Source organism: Gadus chalcogrammus, chromosome 6 (assembly GCF_026213295.1).
Source record: "Gadus chalcogrammus isolate NIFS_2021 chromosome 6, NIFS_Gcha_1.0, whole genome shotgun sequence".
Taxonomy (NCBI): domain Eukaryota; kingdom Metazoa; phylum Chordata; class Actinopteri; order Gadiformes; family Gadidae; genus Gadus; species Gadus chalcogrammus.
The window spans coordinates 27,003,319-27,022,931 of NC_079417.1; the positions used below are offsets into that span (position 1 = coordinate 27,003,319).

Consider the following 19,613-nt stretch of genomic DNA (forward strand, 5'->3'; position numbering starts at 1 on the left):
ATTCCCCTCCCCCAGGCCTGACATCAGACTGGTGGTTTTTAGGTAGACATAAACAACGGTCTTAGGGAACAAACAGCCGTTACCGTTATCAAAGACATCGACGACGCGTTGGAACAGCCAGTGCTAAAGTCCCACGGGCCCGTTTCGTCATTCCTCTCCTCGCTGTTTCCATCGAGCTATCCGTTCACCGGCTCCATTGCACTGAGGCCTTCAGCAGCTTTGTGAGAGACAGCATAGAGGAGGTGGACCCCCGATGCGGTCACCTTAAACAACGGTCTCTCCTTCAATTCCAGACGACCCAGGACAGCGTCCATTGGGCTCCGGGGACGGGGGTTAGGGCTATGCTACCCATAACCCCAACCCTTACCCTCTTATTCATTGGAGGCTTCTTTTATGTGAAAGGATGGTATGGATGTGTGAATGGTTTTACTATGTCTTATTTATCTTTATTTATATTCCTATTTATTAATTAATTTCATCTATTTTGCACTTATCTGCCAGCACTTATCTTTACCCTATGTGTTTTTAATACTTCTTGCATGATTTTACCATGTTTTATGCTTTTACCATGTTTTTTATATATATATATATATATATGTATATGTGTGTGTGCAATTTTGGGGTTCCTTTATTTTTCACCCATGACTTCTACTGAGATTGCAGTGTGCTCCTTTTTATTCCTATTTTTTGTATAAATGCGCATGATTCACTATTAATGAGAGGATGTGTATGAATGGGTCTGGATGCGTGGGTGTGTGTGTGTGTGTGTGTGTGTGTGTGTGTGTGTGTGTGTGTGTGTGTGTGTGTGTGTGTGTGTGTGTGTGTGTGTGTGTGTGTGTGTGTGTGTATGGATGGGTCTGGATGCGTGTGTGTGTGTGTGTGTGTGTGTGTGTGTGTGTGTGTGTGTGTGTGTGTGTGTGTGTGTGTGTGTGTGTGTGTCTCTCTTGTTTTGCCCTCTACCCCCAGCGCCTTGCCAGGGTTGACAGATGGTATAAACTCCTCTCCATCAAACCACGCAGACGAAAAGTTGCAGTTCACTCTTTATGGTGAGGTGAAGTAGGATAAAACTGAGGAATGGAAGCACAGCATTTCAGTATGAGAATAACAGAATGCTGTAAAATTAGCTTAGCTACTAAGTTAGTTTGCTAACGTAATAATATCCATCCATCTAATTTGTTTACAAAGTTTCCTTAATCTCATTATACATCAAACCCCCTTAACATATCAATACAGATAACGTACCAACGATGCTTACAAAGGCCAACTTGAAACCAGAGGAGACGCCATTATGAAGACGAGTGTGAGTACCATGCTTTCCGATCAAGTGAATGTAGTGTAATGGAGTGCAAAGCATGCATATCAGAACGTATTCCAGAAAAATACCAAAGTTCACCAGTAGATGGCATCACAGGACCATCAATAAACATAAAAGACTGAATTACACAGGAGAAAACATACATGTAACAGAACACATAAGTATATATATATAGAAGTATATATATATATATATATATATATATATATATATATATATATATATATATGTATATATTTCTATGCGTATGTGTGCGGGCGGGGTCCTCAGATCCCCCCTTTTATTTACTCTGATGTACTTTTCATCCTTTCCAATAGAAGTGTGTTTCTATGGGCCCGTTGGCTGTGTCACCATCAGCAGTTACCAGGGACCGTCCTGCCGTCGCCAGATGGCCCCACCCGTGGAAAAGACAAAGTATATTTTAAAATACTCCAGGCCCTGCACCACAGGGACACAGCGGACAGAGCGGTGTCCTGCCGGGAACTCCCCAGGGGGATGTTACGACAGGTCCACAAATGATCACACTTCATCAAACCCATCACCCACAGACACCACATCACAAAGAAATAATGACAACACCAACACCTGGATGCACAATGACATGTAGATCCTAAAATAACACTACACACACACAATAGACAAACTCACACAAACACCCCAGCCCACCAACACACTCTCACTTAAGATCGCTACCAACTGGGCACACAAGAGATTGGGCCACAGATTATTACCCACCACCTTACAACAATATAAAATGATACCGTAATGCACCTGTTCTTTGTCTTTGGATCTTTTGAATAAATGGATCAATACATGATGAATCACAATGATCGCAAGCAGAGGACCGTGAGAGTTATTGAGCAACAGATGAACCAGTCCAAAAATCGGACACGTTAACGGAGCACTGAACTAGGCCCTCTCGGATGCCATTTGTTTCACTACGACTCCTTTCAGATGCACACCCCTCTTCCCCAGCGAGATAAGGGCTAATAAAACGCTTGAGGTGGCGTTTTGAGGACATGGCATGAAGGTAATTATTAGCCTTTGATTGATATCCAGACATTTTTTGCGGAGACACATTCCTGTTCCCCACTTGTATTGGAGTGAACGGACATATCTACTTCTGGGTCCCATGATTTGAGGGACCCCTCGCAGCCCGCTTAAACAGCTGCAATACCAGGCTTGGCCGCTGAGCACTGGTGGATTGCGGAAGTATGCAGTGTTCCTGGGGGCTTGTGCCCGCTTGTGCCCTGCGCCACTGAGCAGTTTACATAGGAATGAATCATGGACATAATAAAGGATGGACCACAGACTGGAAAATGGCCGCCCATTCATTCCTATACAAACTGCTCAGTGGCGCAGGGTAACATACAGGAGCGATTTGCTTCCGCGTTATGGGGCCAAGACACGTGACCTAGTCCGTGACGTACCGGATGCAGAGATCTTCTTCTTCTTCTAGTTTAGTGGAGGATCATAGTTTTTCCCCATATACCGCCACCTACTGGACTACTACACAGGAGTTTGTGACAAGGACGTTGGCAAATGATAAAGTTTAAATCATAAAAATAAATTCAAAGAAAAAACCAAACTAACGAAACAAAATAAACAAAATAAAACAAACTAACAAAAGAAATGAATAAATAAAAATAAAAAATAAAAAATGTATATACTTAAGGTTAAATTCTTCTAATTAGGTTAGTATCTTTTAGCTAATTTATCAGCAATTTCATTGCCATATATTCCATGGTGGGCTGGAATCCAACAGAACTGAATAACTAAACCAAGGCTTATAATATTTAAAAGAAGATGCTTTACCTCTCACCAAATCTTCACGTATTGAATTATTACCATTTTTTTAAAAAGCATTTCACAGTCTTTTGAAGCGATAATCCAGAGTGGGTGAAACTGACACTTTTAGGACCAATGCCTTCAGCCTTCTCCACTCTGAATTGTAATTTCAACAGTTTTCAATACTGTAAAATATAATCCAGGTCCTTAATCTTTATTCGATGATGCTCTTCTCTGCGTATTTGATAAATCAGTAATTATAACTTTTTTGGTAATCATATGGTTTATCACACTGTTCATTCATTTCACTGTTCTTCCTCTCATTCCTTTCCTTACTTCTTCTTTGGCTACCTGTCTTTGTTTCCCCTTCCACTCTTCTGCCCCAGCCAAACAGCCCAAAAAAGTGTTTTGTTAAAATTTGGGGTGGGGGGTCTTGTAATAAAAGCTTTTTTTATTGTAACACTTGGTTCAAATCCTATTTCTTACACATGCAGCCATTTGGACACCATTCTATGATAGCTGATAACCAAGGTACACACTGTAATACTATAATCAAGAGGACATACAGGCAGTTCAAATAAAAAGAGAGAACTTTATTGATCTGGAAACTTCATAAATATGTAAGATTGCTCCATATAATACCATAGTAACATAGTAAACGTATGTAGGCCTAAACAATTCAGTTCAATGTTATTGCTTAAGAAACAGATTCCTTCCAACTAACTATTTACGAAAAATGCAATCAATAATCTATATAAAAGTAAATGTTTACATATCGACCAGCAACGAAGTTGGAGTAGCCTACCCAAATAATGAATTGTAATCCACCAACATTGTCAACTGTCATACATAGCTAAGCATAACCCTGTCATACATAGCTAAACAAGCAAATGAAAATGAAATACCTACCAACGCAACTGAAATGTTAATATTAGACAATTAACAATATTATGAAAATTACGCAGGTCTCCCATAATCATTCAGGTAATCAATACGTCCGTGCCTGTTACAGCTATTTCAATGATATGTGTGTTATATATCCGTGTTCAACGCCATTCATGTTAAGTAAAAGGACAAATCTCAGACTTTGGAAGTTAATGGAGTTAATGGAAGTTTATTCGGAATTTAATTTAATTCGGAAGTTAATGGAGCCGTGCACTTCAAAATAGGTCCATAGCAAGGAGCTGTCACACTAAATTTGTACCGGGGGCGAAATTTGTACCGGGCGCGTCATCATTACGTAGGGTGACCAGATTTGAGTTTGTGAAAAAGAGGACACTTCGTCGCGGGGGGGGCGAAAACATGGGTATTTTTTTCTTTAGTTCGTCCGTGAACTTACATTTACGTTTAGGCATTGCTGCAGACAGTGGCGATCCTAGGTCCAATTGCGCCCCGGGCAAGATTGTTGACGGGGGGGGGGGGGGGGGGGGTGGGGGTGGGTTTGTATCGTGAACCTACGGACTTCAGTGGGGGTTTCATTCCGTCTATACACGGCACCTTCTCAACGAGCACATGAGATCGGTCGCCCAATGACAGACTCTCTCTACAGTCAGCTCGCGCAAGAAGGTGGAACGTAAGGGAGATACCATTTCCAGAACTTGGAAGGCCGTAATAAACATAGACATATACAATGGTAATAACTAGTAGGTTATGTGAAAAACCCAGAAACACAAATATGCGACGAGGCAAAAAAAAATTAAAAGATAATAATAACAATAATATATATATTTTTTTTTTTTGCGACGAGGCAAAATACCGGACGTTTTTGGAATCCCTGCCGGACGCATTTTTTAGGTCTCGAAAAGAGGACATGTCCGGGAAAAAGAGGACGTCTGGTCACCCTACATTACGTAATCCATTACAAACCTGCCCTGCAACAGATGATCGCGTCGTCCGTTGCCGGGAAGGTTTCAAAAAACATTCGCGCTCATGTTGCCAAAGACAAAATAACATAATACAGTTAACGGATCGCTAAATAATGTAATGTTTTGTGTGTTCCTTAATAAACACACAATGTATCTTGCGCCTTGTCACATTCTTAACCCGGAACAGACATCCACATGCAGCGCGCCAATCCAACTGCGCATGCTCCGTGTGACGGTCTAATAACTGATGTTGATATCATTACAGATAACACTTGTTTTTACTTTATATTTGTATTGTATTTAATTGTTTAATCAAATTTAGCAAGTAAACTGAGTGTTTAAAGCAGGTCAAGGACGAAATAGCACAATACAGATAACGGATCGCTAAATAGAAGGTTCGCGAATGTTCACGTCATTCGACGCGATCGTCCGTTGCCAGGCAACGGACGACGCGATCATCTGTTGCCAGGCAGATTTGGACTGGATTACGTATTGATGACGCGCCCGGTACAAATTTTGCCCCCGGTACAAATTTAGTGTGACAGAGCCGTTTGTTTCAGTACGACTCCTTTCAGCTGCCCACCCAACATAAACTGCTAATAAAACGCTTGAGGAGGCGTTTTGAAAAGAATGGCTAACATAATGGCTAACATAACTAAGCATAAGTGGACGACGTAAGTGATTTATGGTCAGAATCCCTATAATCATCGTGTTGAATAGTGGTGCCGAGATGATGCCTCATGAATCACCAAAGTGGTTTGTGCTCGAAGCTTCAAATGAGTACGCTAGGGACATCTAGTGGTGAATGAAATTATGACAACCCAACCCAAAATTTGATTTTTGCTTCGTTTGCCGATACAACATTAAATCATTTGAGAATTGAAGTAATTTCAGTGATACATGTGTGTGAGGGTGCCATTCATAAAATGGCACAGAGCTCATGCTAGAAAATAAATCATTTGGCAAAAGTGTGTCTCAGCAGACGCTTTTATCCAAAGCGACTTACATCGGTAAATACACACATTGACACCCTGACGTCAGAGTCAACCATGCAAGGCAACAGTCAGCTGTCAAGAGCAAAGTGACAGGGACACAACAACACTGAGCTAGGAGGAGCTGGGGAATGAACTAGCACCCTACCGGTTACAAGTCAACTGCTCTACCTCCTGAGCTAAGCCGACCCACACTGCATGATAACTGAGAAGGAGTGATTGATTTAATAGCCATTAAAGTCGAAATCTCCCGCCAATACTGAACCCATATTTCGAAGCAGTAGCCTGAGGCGAAGCCTCGAACGTCACACCCTACGTCATTTCGCCAACGTGAATCCTACTCGAAGCGGAGCTTCGCTGGGGGAGGAGCCGACATACTCGACACACGCCCCGATATCGGCTCCTCCCCCAGCGAAGCTCCGCTAACCCTTGGCAAGCGGAGCGAGGTATGTTGGTTTGTGATGAAATTAGATTAGATTAGATTAGATTAGATTAGGTTTTATTGATCCTTTTGTGATGACTCCCTCAAGGAAATTGATTGTCCAGTAGTTTACAGAAGAAACACAACACAATATTAAATTATATACAATATGAGATAAACAATACACTCTAGATAACTTTAAAAAGTAAAACAAAAAGTAAACAGTAAACAATAATAATATAAGATAAACAATAAACTCTTAACTAACTATAAAAAGTAAACAAAAACAGTAAACAATAAACTCTTAGCTAATATAGAAAGTAGAGATAATAATAGAAGTAAAACAGGATTCAAGTAAAATAAAAAGATAAATGTAGAGAACTGTATAGAGGATTAATATAAATAAATAAATATATATAAATAAATAAATGTAAACATAAATAAACATATATATATATATATGTTTGTGCCTAGATGTTATCCTGCCAGGGAACTCGTCCAGCTTCAGACATGAAGTACTGAGCAAACTTCTCCCTCACTGCCACAGCATCTCTGCCAGCATTGTTGGTGCCAAGGCGAGGTGCGTTCTGGAGACCTTGTGATGGCGCAGCTGTGGATGTTCCAGTAGATGACCTAGCCGGTATTGTAGTGCTGGCATCCCACCTGAGAAAGTTATGGAGCATGCAGGTGGCCTTTACCACATTCTCTGCCACTTCTGGAGAGACACACAGCACCCGACGGTACACTCTCCATTGGGATGCCAGTATGCCAAACGCACACTCGACCATTCTGCGCACGTGAGAGAGACGGGTGTTAAACACTTTTTTTTCTCCAGTGTTGTAGCCAGGGTATGGGCGCATGATGTTACGGCGCAAGGGGAAGGCTTCGTCTGCCAGAAACACATGAGGCATCGGGCCAAGATGTTCTGCCCCTGGGAGGATGGAGTCATCCGGGATACCCAATGTGTTCTGCCGTAGGGCAGTACCAAAAGCGGAGGAGGAGAGGGTTCCCCCATCACTGTTTCTTCCATAGGCCCCGATGTCAACAAGCCTGAAACAGTACCTGGCGTCGACTACAGCCAGAAGGACGATGGAAAAAGTGCCTTTGTAATTGTAATAAAGAGTGCCACTGGAGGGAGGAGCCTCAATGACTACGTGTTTCCCATCCATTGCCCCTATGCAGTTGGGGAAATCCAGCTGTTGGAATCCAGTGGCTATCTTTCTCCACGCTGCTTTGTCTGGAATAGGCATGTAATCTGGCAGGAGGCAATCCCAAATAGCTGTGCAGACCTGATGAACTATGCCTGCCACAGTGCTGGCACCCATCCTGAAGGCGAAAGCGATGGACCGGAATGAATCGCCAGTTGCCAGATACCTGCCCAAAGAGTGATATTTAGTTCAGTCTGAAACAATTGAGCAAGCACGCATACACCTGTTGATCTTGATTGTAGCCGTTAGCAGTTAGATAGCAGTTTCTATTTCATTTGCAGGCCTGACAGTCAGGTACGTAATGCTAGCAGTCTACATCCTGTCCAGCGAAGGACGCTATACATATAAAATAGGCCTACTCTGAGCACCTTTAAAACAAGACTGAAGACTTTTATGTTTGCTTTAGCTTTCTGCTAAATCTTAAATACATTGCACTTTCTAAAAAGCTTTTTTAAATTTGCCTTTATATTCTATTTAATACTAAAATGCCTTTTTAACTTTCTATTTTACCCATTTCTTCTTCTATGACAATGTTTATATGTGAAGCACTTGAGTCTGCCTTGTGTATGAAAAGTGCTATATAAATAAAGTTGCCTTGCCTTGCCTACGTATGCTGAAAAGGTGAGAACAAGCTCTGCAACACCAAAGAGTATGGGAGGCAAGACAACATAGCTTACATTAGACCTGTTGCTAGGTAACCTACTACCTGCTTGTTACTAGTAATAAAATAAGCTACGAGACATGCGTCTGATTTCATAATCCTTTATATAAATATATTTGCGTATTTACCTTAAACAAATGCTGAGTCGTTCCTCTGGACTGATGGCTTGCCTCATGTGGGTGTCTTGCCTTATTATTGAAGGCGCAACGATGCGCAACAAGGTTTCAAATTGACTCTTGTCGAGTCTGAAATATGCACTGAACCGTGCATTATCAAACCGTAGCTCCTGAATCAAACTATGAAACGCCCCGTACTGCTGCCGTCCCCGGTTTATGTCATGCACCCACAAACGGGAAGGTTCATCGTTATCCTCGTCGTTGTCATTTAACGCCAAAACAAGGGCTAATTTTCTCATCCTCGACATTGTAACTGACACTGTAGCGTAGTCAAACCACTTTGATGCGGTAACTGATTTGCAACGTTGGCTCTAGAACATTCTGCTCGAGAATGAACTTGACAAAACCACCCTGTCAGTTTTTTAGTTGGTAAAAAACCGCCCGGGTCAGGTGTTTTTTAATATAAAAAAACTGCCTGTGTGAACACCCCCATACTCGACACACGCCCCGATGCCTCGACGCAAAACGTAACCTCTAGTGTTGACTAGTCGGCGCCAACGTTAATGGCGCATTTCTGCCGCGTTTCCACTGCAGGGTGCGGAACGGATCGGATCGCAAAGGGGCGGTAGGGAGGGGGCAGTATAGCCCAGCTCAGTTCCGAGGTCGCGTTTCCACTGCCGACAGTACCCTTGGTGGTAGGCCGGATGTCAATCGCCGCGGCAGCTACGTAAACATCGTAAACAACGTCTTCCTCCGCAAGAATGCAGACTAACGTCTCCACCTCCTTGTTCGCCCAAGCAAGCTTTTTACGCGACATGTTAATTGTAAAGAATAATACACCTCGAGGCTACTGTTTGTTTGTTTGACCAGGCGTCTGGTCTCGTTTTGGGTACCGCAACGGAGGAGTCCCTAGAATGGGAAATGGAGATGCGCCATTCCACTGCAGGGTGCGGAACGGATCGGATCGCAAAGGTGCGGGTCGGATCGCGTTTCCACCGCCAAAAGTGGGCGTGACCCGGACTTTGCCGTACCCGTTCCGACCCCATTCTAGGGACTCCTCCGTTGCGGTACCCAAAACGAGACCAGACGCCTGAAAGGGTACCCTGGAATTCTAGCTACACCCCCCCTCCGTTGATTGGTCGACAGAATCGTCACTTCCGGGTGACGAGGGATAAAAACAAACAAACAGTAGCCTCGAGGTATTATTCTTTACAATTAACATGTCGCGTAAAAAGCTTGCTTGGGCGAACAAGGAGGTGGAGACGTTCGTCTGCATTCTTGCGGAGGAAGACGTTGTTTACGATGTTTACGTAGCTGCCGCGGCGATCGTCATCCGGCCTACCTTAAAGGGTACTGTCGGCGGTGGAAACGCGACCTCGGAACTGAGCTGGGCTATACTGCCCCCTCCCTACCGCCCCTTTGCGATCCGATCCGTTCCGCACCCTGCAGTGGAAACGCGGCATAAGTAACTCTTATTAACTCAGCAAAGGGATGTTAGCCGTCGACATTTTCCCCAGATGTTCTAATTATGTTTCATTGTTAGACGTTTGATCTGGACTCAAGCTGTAGGCCTACCAGTCAGATGATTAACTCAGTGGAGGAGGTGAGACACCATATCAATACTTTAAACATCTGTTCATGCAACATTGGTGAGTTAAACACCATTAAATACGATCAGATAAGACCAATGTGTTCATGAAAGGGCCCCTCCATGGAGAGAATGGCAATTTAGGAGAACAATATTACTTTATTTATGCAAAATATGTGGGATTTACAACAGTTAATTGGCTGCTCTATAGCAACTGTTGACTTTGATAGATTCAGTATTACCTAGAATGTGTTACGGTTGTAGTTAAGGTTGTTTATCTACGAAGTGGTAAGGTTAGATGAACAGTATTGGACATTATGTTGTCTGTTTGTGTTGAAGGAGGACATTGCGGATATCAGGGCCTACTTTTCCACAACAAAATGGAACCGCCTCTGTATGGCAGAGAAAAAAAGATTCCTGCAGATCAAGGAAAACCATTTGGTTATGTCGTCTCTTGGTAAACCACTCATACTTAAATACTATTTTACTGATTACATTAATAAACATACAGACACAGGTGGTGCTGCTGTACACATCACTGCTTCTTTTGTGTCTGTGTGTGTGTGTGTGTTTCTGTGTGTGTGTGTGTGTGTGTGTGTGTGTGTGTGTGTGTGTGTGTGTGTGTGTGTGTGTGTGTGTGTGTGTGTGTGTGTGTGTGTGTGTGTGTGTGTGTGTGTGTTTCGGTCTGTGTGTGTGTGTGTGTGTGTGTGTGTGTGTGTGTCTGTGTGTGTGTGTGTGTGTGTGTGTGTGTGTGTGTGTGTGTGTGTGTGTGTGTGTGTGTGTGTGTGTGTGTGTGTCAGGCCTGTCCTTTGTGGCTCCAGCCTTCATGAGGAGAGAGAAGCCCGGCCAGGTGAGAGTCTGCTCACCTGAAGAGACGGACTATGAGGAGGAGCAGCTCTGGACCTCTGGATTGACCGGTACAAAGACATTTACAAGACATTTCTGGAAGGAGTAATGTGCAGTGAACATTATCCCTTTCAAAGCCCTGAAGATACATTAGCCTGCAAATACTGCTTAATCATTTGACCAAAGATATAGCAACAAAAAGGGGTTTTATTGATTTAAAGGGATTTTATTGCATCTGAAAAAAGGAAAACCTGTACTAAACATATTTAACAATAGGTTGTACCTCATAGTAAATTAGCAGGTTATATTACCCATTTTAGTCAGTTAGTTGAAGTGAGTCGTTTACATACTACTTTATAGTCAGTTAGTAGGAGTTAGTAGCATACATCCTTACTTATAGTTAGTCAGATATAGTATGTAAGTTAGGTTTTATACTTCATTGGTCGTTAGTAGCTTATACTACCTTTTTAGTCATTTAGTAGTGAGTAGGATACTTCCTTACTTAGAGTCAGTAAGTAGTTATTTGGTTAAATATTAATTTATCGTAAGTCAGAAAGTTAAATACTACCTTATAGTAAGTTAATAGTAATAGGTTTTATACTGCCTCGTTGTTAATAGCTTCTAAGCTACCTTTAAGTCAGTTAGTCATAGTTAATATAGTACATCCTTACATATGGTCTGTTTGTTGTAGTTAATAGGTCACATCCTAACTCATATAGTCAGTTGTAATAGTTAGCAGGTTACATCCTAACCTAAAGCCAGTTATGTCAGCAGGTGCTCGAGTGTGGAAGCCACCAACAGTCAGACAGGGGTCTCTCCAACAGCCCAGTACGTCAGATGCAGTTTCTGTACAGGTATAAAACAGCACACATCACCTTCAGCAGCCTTACCATGTCCTGTCCTCTATGGTACGAGACCTGCTTCATGTCCGTGTGACAGCAGACTCATGGATTAAGGGTATTAATGACACCAGCACGATGTATAACCTTAGACGTATTGTTGCTAGGAGGTAAGGTACCTACTAGGGGTGTACGGTATAAACGGTGCTGAACGTATACCGGTGTGAATTTGCGCTACGGTATGGATTTTGACGTTACCGTGAGACCGGTGTGACCGGTAGACAATGTTGTATGTAACGCGTAACAAAGTAAGTAATGCGTTAATACAGTTCCCTGACTACTTTTTCATGTAAAAAGTAAAGTTACGAGCAACTACTGAAAATATGGTAACGAAACATAGTCCCTTTTTCAATTCGGCACCACGTTACTTTTCCCAAGGACAGATTGACAGCGATACTGCCTTCTCAGGCCGTATGCTATTGCGCAAGCACGCAGGCGCGCAAGCATGCAGGCGCGCAGCAAGCGCTCCTGCGTTGCGCAATAGTCCCTTCACAAGCTCTCATTCCACAATGTACGAGACAGACGCTGGTAGCGGGAAGCCGTCTCTGATATCAGACATTGCTTCCGCAGGCATTTTGAAAGCCAGTCCTTACAACAAAATGCCAGTGGTGGAACGAGATGACAAACGTTGTCACTGTTTACCTGTCTAAGGACATGGTTCCCTTTCAAAATGTCGATAGAAAGGGCTTTAAAGAGATGGTCAAAACACTCGATCCCAGGTACGCGTTACATGCCCGCACACACTTCAGCCAAATTGAGATGCCAAAACTATACGGCAAGGTCCGCAAGCAAGTGGAGAAACAAATCCATACTATTAAACATTAGTGTTTTTCAGAGATGGAAGTAACTTTAATTTAATTTTTTTGATGTGGTTTTGATGCCTTTCCAGTATTTTTCCCCCTTCAGAGGCATTTATATCAAAATTAGAAGATACAATTAACATACCGTGATATAATACCGTTACCGTCTATTCCTCAAATCTTACCGTGATATAGGGCTGGGCGATATTGCAAAAAATATTATCACGATTTTTTTTTTCGATATCGATATTAATCACGATATATAATATAAAAAAAATATATATATATATTTTTTTCTTTTCTCTTATTTTCATTGTTGTTGATAGGCTGTGTGTGTGTGTGTGTGTGTGTGTGTGTGTGTGTGTGTGTGTGTGTGTGTGTGTGTGTGTGTGTGTGTGTGTGTGTGTGTGTGTGTGTGTGTGTGTGTGTGTGTGTGTGTGTGTGTGCACCAGGTAATGGGCGTGTACTTAGGCATTAACCGCAAAACTGCGATCTGACTATTTTGTTTATTTCTGCCGCATTGGCTGTCAGGTAAATCCACATCAGAAATGTTGTTTAAAAAAAAAAAAAAAAAAAAAAACCTTTTTTTCATATCGAGCATTTATGTCTAATGCTTATCGCCGTAATCGACGTGAGATTTATCGCGATTAATAATCCTTATCGCCCAGCCCTACCGTGATGTACATTTTAGTCCATACCGTACAGCCCTAGCACCTACCCACATTAAAAAAACTGGGAGTACTCCTAACTAGACGTTCTGTCTGTCAGAGTCTCTCAGGGCGGGGGTGGAGTGACCAGGAGGTCTCTGGAGGGACCACTCCTTCTCATCCAGAGATCGACCCCCCCGGAGGAGGAGTAGAGAGGGGCTCTGCAGTCCAGGAGGAGGTCTCCTTGGGTTAGCTCTGATCCCACCACCGCTTCCCTGCAATAACACCTGGTTGTGCACGTATAGTCTAACTGTGTGTGTGTGTGTGTGTGTGTGGTGTGTGTGTGTGTGTGTGTGTGTGTGTGTGTGTGTGTGTGTGTGTGTGTGTGTGTGTGTGTGTGTGTGTGTGTGTGTGTGTGTCAGTTCTCCATGAACATGTGAAGGACTCAAGTGTTTATTCAAGAGAGACGAACCTGAGAAAAGTTCTCAGAGTTAACTACCAAGAACCGGAAGTACCTAAGGATGACGACTACTTCTGTAAGAGGGCTCTCTCTCTCTGTCTCTCTCTCTCTGTCTCTGTCTCTGTCTCTGTCTCTGTCTCTCTCTCTCTGTCTCTGTCTCTGTCTCTGTCTCTGTCTCTGTCTCTGTCTCTGTCTCTGTCTCTGTCTCTCTCTCTCTGTCTCTGTCTCTGTCTCTCTCTCTGTCTCTGTCTCTCTCTCCCCACCTCTTTTTCCCCACCTCTTTTTCATTCACAAACCAATTTTTAATCTTCCTGTTTCTGTCTATTTAATATAGATTTGTAGCTGAAGCTCTTTTGGACGTAATAAATAAATGAACTTTCTCCAGTCTGTGATGAGTGTAGGACTTTCTTCCTCGAAGAGTGCGAGGTCCACGGTCCTATCGTCTTCATGGCTGATCGCCCCGTTGCTGTCGGAGAGAAAGACAGAGCCAAGAAGACGCTGCCCGCTGGGTTTGAGGTATATGTCGTACTTTAACACAACAAAGTTCTCCCCGTCCAATGAGACGGTATAACATTCATTGTTTAATACATTTCCCAGCTAATGTATATAAAAACAGTAATGTGAACAGTTATATTGCCAAAGCAGATCGATATACTGTATCTCTCCCCCAATGGTTCTTCTTCCTGAATCGTGCTTTCCGTCTATCTCTCCCTCTCTCCCCCCATTTCCCTCTATCTGGCTCTCTTTGTGACTCCCTCTCTGAACTCCCCCCCTGTCCCAACCCCCTCTTTCCTTTCCTCCCTCCCTCTTCCTGTCTAAATCTCTCTCTTTCTCACTTGTTTCCCAACTACACATCTCCATTTATTTCTTATCTTATCTTCCTCTCCCCCCCTCCATCTCACCACCTCTCTTCCTCTCTCCATTCCTCTCACCTCTCTTTGTCTCTCTCTGCCTCAATCTCTCTACATCTCTCTTCTCCATGTGTCTCCATCTCTCTCTTGTATTCTATCTCTCCTCCCTCCTCCACCTCTCCCTCCCTCTATGTATTCCTCTCACTCTACGACTCTCCTCCTCTCTCCAGTCTCTGTCTCATGTGGGGTAGATCAGAGATTCTGGGATCCCTGGGGCCGGTCTAGGGGTGTTTTACTGTGGAGACGGTGGCCTTCCCATTGGAACACACTTTGGACCCTACGAAGGACACAGGACAGATGAAGAGGGAGCCCTGGAGAGTGGATACTCCTGGGAGGTCAGTGTGTTTGTATTCATTTATTTTGATCTAGTCTTGTGTTTGTGCTTGTGTGTTTATTGGATGGCATAGAGTCTGATTAACACATTTCTCCAGATCTACAAGAGCAGACACAATGATTACATTGATGCAAAGAGAGAGACACTTTCTAACTGGATGAGGTAGGACCCTATTCACTTTTATACCATCTACTGCATGAATAATGTTCACAATTTTCTTACTTACATTACTTGATTGATAACATTTATATTTCTCCATGTCTGTTATCTGATTAGATCCACAATATTTTCTGTGTTGCTATGACATATGCAGAAGATACACTGTAAAGGTGTGTTGACGTGCCTGTCTGTGTGTTAGGTACGTCAATTGTGCTCGTAATGAAGAGGAACAGAACCTAATAGCGTTTCAGCACAAAGGAGGGATTCTGTATCGCTCCTGTGGCCTCGTGACTTCAGGAGCAGAGCTCTTGGTCTGGTATGGGGACGAATACGCCAGACATCTGGGAATCGGATTTGATCGACTGTGGAACAACAAGAGCTCTACTAAAGGTCTGCCTTCAAGTCTGTCTTTCTGTCAGGGTTTGGTTTCTATGCGGCACACACATGACCACATCTCTCATTTTAATTCAAAAGAGCTTGGACAATAAACATCTACATTAACAAAGCAGTTAAGAAATTATACGGGAAATAGTAAAGTTTTAACATAAATTTAAACATAATAAACAAAAGATGACAACATAATAGAAAAATATTCTTACTTGGAAAAATGTCTAAATGCAAAATATACAGTACCATGGAGGTTTCAAAAAAACAATCCAATTATACAAATTCAGGTATGCTTGATTAGGATGTGCAGCCTTATCAAGCCCCAAAGCCTAAAGCACCTGACTCTGGCCAGGTGAGGCTGCTTAAACCAGCCATCAGCAGCACTCTCAAAATAAAATGCATATGACTCTCCTCCTTTCTCCTAGGAGGGAGATCCCAGCTGACACCAGCACAGGCTTTCCCCTGTCCCGAGTGTCCGTACTCCTACACGTCTCAGATCTTCCTCCACAAACACATGAAGAGGAGCCATGGCGACCTGTACGGCCGACTGCTGAGGAGTGGAGAAATCAAGGTGGAGCCTAGTCTCCTCCCATACGTCGCAGCCTCCTATCAAGAACCAATCGGAGCCTCCCCGGGAACCGTCCAAAGCACGAGCCAGATTCCAGCAGAAGGAGCCGGACAACACAGATGTGAGAAGTGCAGTAAAACCTTTAGTCGCTCTGATAGTCTGAAGAGACACCAGCGCATCCACACGGGAGAGAAACCATACCACTGTAAACAGTGTGGGGAAACATTTAGTCTATCTGGTGAACTGAAGAGACACCAGCGCATCCACACAGGAGAGAAACCATACCAATGTAAACAGTGTGGGAAAACATTTAGACAGTCTGGTCATCTGACTGTACACCAGCGCATCCACACAGGAGAGAAACCATACCACTGTAAACAGTGTGGGAAAACGTTTAGTAGATCTGATACTCTGAAGGAACACCAACGCATCCACACAGGAGAGAAACCATACCACTGTAAACAGTGTGGGAAAACATTTAGTCAATCTGGTCGTCTCAAGCGTCACACACAACTTCACAGAGGAGTCTCCACCCAAACAACCATGTGAAGAAACTAAATGGTTCCCAGACATCTGTTATTCAGATCTAATCGAACATGGTTCTTGCTGTTATATGTTAAAAGGGCACATGAACGGTTAATTGTTTATCTTATCAACTTTATGTATTTATTTATATTCATGTCTGTATGAGTGAAGGTTTTTACCCGAAAATGTTCAGAAGAAAATAGTTTGAGAGAGATAATGTTAACTGAATTATTCTCTGACGTCATTGTTATATTTATTTCATTTGTATGTATTTATTTATTTATCCTGTAGAAATTCAAATAAAATCAGATATGCAGTGTGGAGAAGTCTGGTTTTGTCTGGATAGAATAGAAGCAGTCCGACATGTTGGTGAATTATATTTGATATGCTGTTATGTATAACGTAGAATTCAAAGGATGAGCTGAGGTCCCGTTACTGACCACCAGAGGGAACCACAGCACCACGAAGATGTTCCCCTTCCCCGGATTCAGTGACATTTTGAATTAATTATTGATAATTATGTTTCAATCTTCCAATAATAATTACTATTCACCGTCCTTCAATGGAAGTGAGAAAAAAAGGATGTCTGATTTAAACCGTTGAAGAGGCCTGTGATTTGGTAGGCTAATACAGTGAACAAATGATGATCGATATATCAACCAGTGGCGGTGGGTCAATAGAGGGCGCTAGGGCGCCGCCTCTCCGTGAAATATTCACTTCAATATACAAAGCTGCAAACTTGTCGCTTTCCTGCGACAATCGCCGTTTTCTTGGTCTATTTGGTCATTCACGTGAATCGTGTAGAACCGGAGAGTTTTGTTTTTTTTGGGGGGGGGGGTAAGCTTTGAATTTAATTTATGGTATTGGGCGTTGCAATTTAGAGTTTTTAACATGCATTTAAAATGAGCAACAAACTTTAATAACCTTGTGCTTTTCCCCTTATCACAGCATTGCAGAAAGGACAGTACAGGCTGGTGGGGAAGATGATTGCCCTCTGCCTGGTGCAGGGGCAGGTCTCTCCGAGATTCCTATCACAGCGCCTCTACAGACAGGTTTGTAATCTGTCCCCTCTTCCTGCCACTTTGGAAGAGGTGACAGATTACAATTTGAGGACCAAGCTCCAAAAGGCAAGTAAATGGTTAATGTTAATGAAACCACTTTTTGGAGAAGTGTTTTTGTGTCAAGATACTGTGTGGTGTGCTCTATAGTGTACTGATGTTGAATTTCAATGTATGATTTATGTCATACACATATGTCAATGCATTCTTTACTGATTTGTGCCATGAAAGTGCTTAGAAATCCCAAATAATGATTATTGTTCCTAATGTATGATATTAGATTGCAGATGCCACACATGTGGAAGGTGCCAGGGAGGCTATGGAGGAGGCCACAGACGAGCTCTCCCTCATGGGCTCCTTCTCCTTTGTGCGGAGCCTCCCGCATAGGGATGAGCTGCTGGGGGCAGCCCTCAACTTCCTCACAGAGGGCCCTATTTTGACTGCTCTCAATCAGTAAGTGGAGCTGGGAATTGACTATTTAATGGACTGAGACCTTTGTGTTGGAGTGAAAAGTTATCATGTGTTCCAAAATAATCTAAATTTATATTAATTGAAAGGATTCCTTGTCTAATTGATTTTTATCTTCACATTATGTACAATGGAGTAGGCTAGAACAGGCTTCAGAGCAACAGACCTTATATTTTCTATGATCTATTATCTCATTGATTTTACAGATTCAAAGAAGGGTTGGAGACCTTCGGGATTCTAGCTCTTTTGAGGATCCACCATGAGGAGCTCAAGGGGGTCTTCATGGACACACCTGAGCCGCTGCTGGCCTCCCGGTTGGAGTCCACATTCATGACGTCCTACCTGTCTGAGCCGGGCTCCAATCGGAGGAGGAAGGAGGCCAGGACCCTTATATATTGGAGGGACTGGCTGATCGAGGTGGAGGGTAAGGAAGTGTTTCTATCTACAACCCTTATCTATCTAATTGTTCTTTGTTAATATATGCTTATTCTGAATTTGATGCCAGCAACAATTCAAAACAGGGGACCACCAAAGAGGAAAGCTGTAGAATGCTCAAAAACAACAATGTTCAACTGTTTCAACATTAGTAACTGGTAACAGGTGATATTATCATGAATGGATATAAAAGGGGCATCCTGTAGAAGTTAAGTCTTCACAAACAATAATGGGTCACAAAACACAAAGGAAAAATACAAGACTGTTTACAGCTCTGCATGAATGAACAAATGCACACATGAAAAATATTTACTATTTGATTTGTGAACCTAGGCATACCTGTAAATACAGCACTGCATAGGGAATTATAGTGAACCGATTGTGACAGAACCAGCATAACACATTTTATATTTTTTCGAAAGAATGACACTATTAGTGCACACTTAGGGTTAAACAAGGACTTTTGAACATTTCTATTGTGATCTGAGAAATGCAACATAAACCAACATAAAACATAACCTACATTTCTCTGCTGAGATTAATAAAGTATATCTTATCTTAACTAAGGACGACGAAAGATTGGCACATGTCAGGCAGTGTAAAATTCCTGTTAATGTTCACATGCGGTCGTTCTTACAAGTTATCTCTTATGTACTAACAGATGGAGATACGAGTCTCACCCTGGGGGCGGTTCTGGCGTTTGCCACGGGCCTCAAAAGGATTCCTGCTGTGGGTTTTCCCATCGGACCCCGGCTTGAATTCCTCCATGAGGAAGATGGACCGGCCCTTTTCCCCACGGCCAATACCTGTTCCCTGGTCCTCAGGCTACCGGTGTATCCGGAGTACAATCGATTTAAGGAGGCCATGGAGGAAGGTGCCCAACCCCGTGGAAGGACGCTTGGAGTGCCCCACACACACACAGGGAAGGACGCTTGGAGTGCCCCACACACACAGGGAAGGACGCTTGGAGTGCCCCCCACACACACACACACACACACACAGGGAAGGACGCTTGGAGTGCCCACACACACACACACAGGGAAGGACGCTTGGAGTGCCCCCACACACAGGGAAGGACGCTTGGAGGGCCCCCACACACACACACAGGGTAGGACGCTTGGAGTGCCCCCACACACACACAGGGAAGGACGCTTGGAGTGCC

General features: G+C 43.1%; 1 protein-coding gene across 1 annotated transcript; it reads left to right on the forward strand.

Moving 5' to 3' along the window:
- Nucleotides 1–2,282: 2,282 nt before the first annotated feature.
- LOC130384634 (histone-lysine N-methyltransferase PRDM9-like) lies at nt 2,283–19,404 on the forward strand (the record flags this gene model as incomplete). The annotated part of the gene is made up of 16 exons (XM_056592925.1): nt 2,283–2,345; nt 9,910–9,969; nt 10,294–10,411; nt 10,755–10,871; nt 11,575–11,654; nt 13,268–13,394; nt 13,569–13,682; nt 13,992–14,122; nt 14,709–14,852; nt 14,949–15,013; nt 15,210–15,400; nt 15,823–16,086; nt 17,439–17,542; nt 17,829–18,001; nt 18,223–18,440; nt 19,113–19,404. Coding segments are annotated over exons 1-16 (2,204 nt in total), but the record flags the coding sequence as incomplete, so codon positions are not given.
- Between the last annotated feature and the right edge of the window lie 209 nt (nt 19,405–19,613).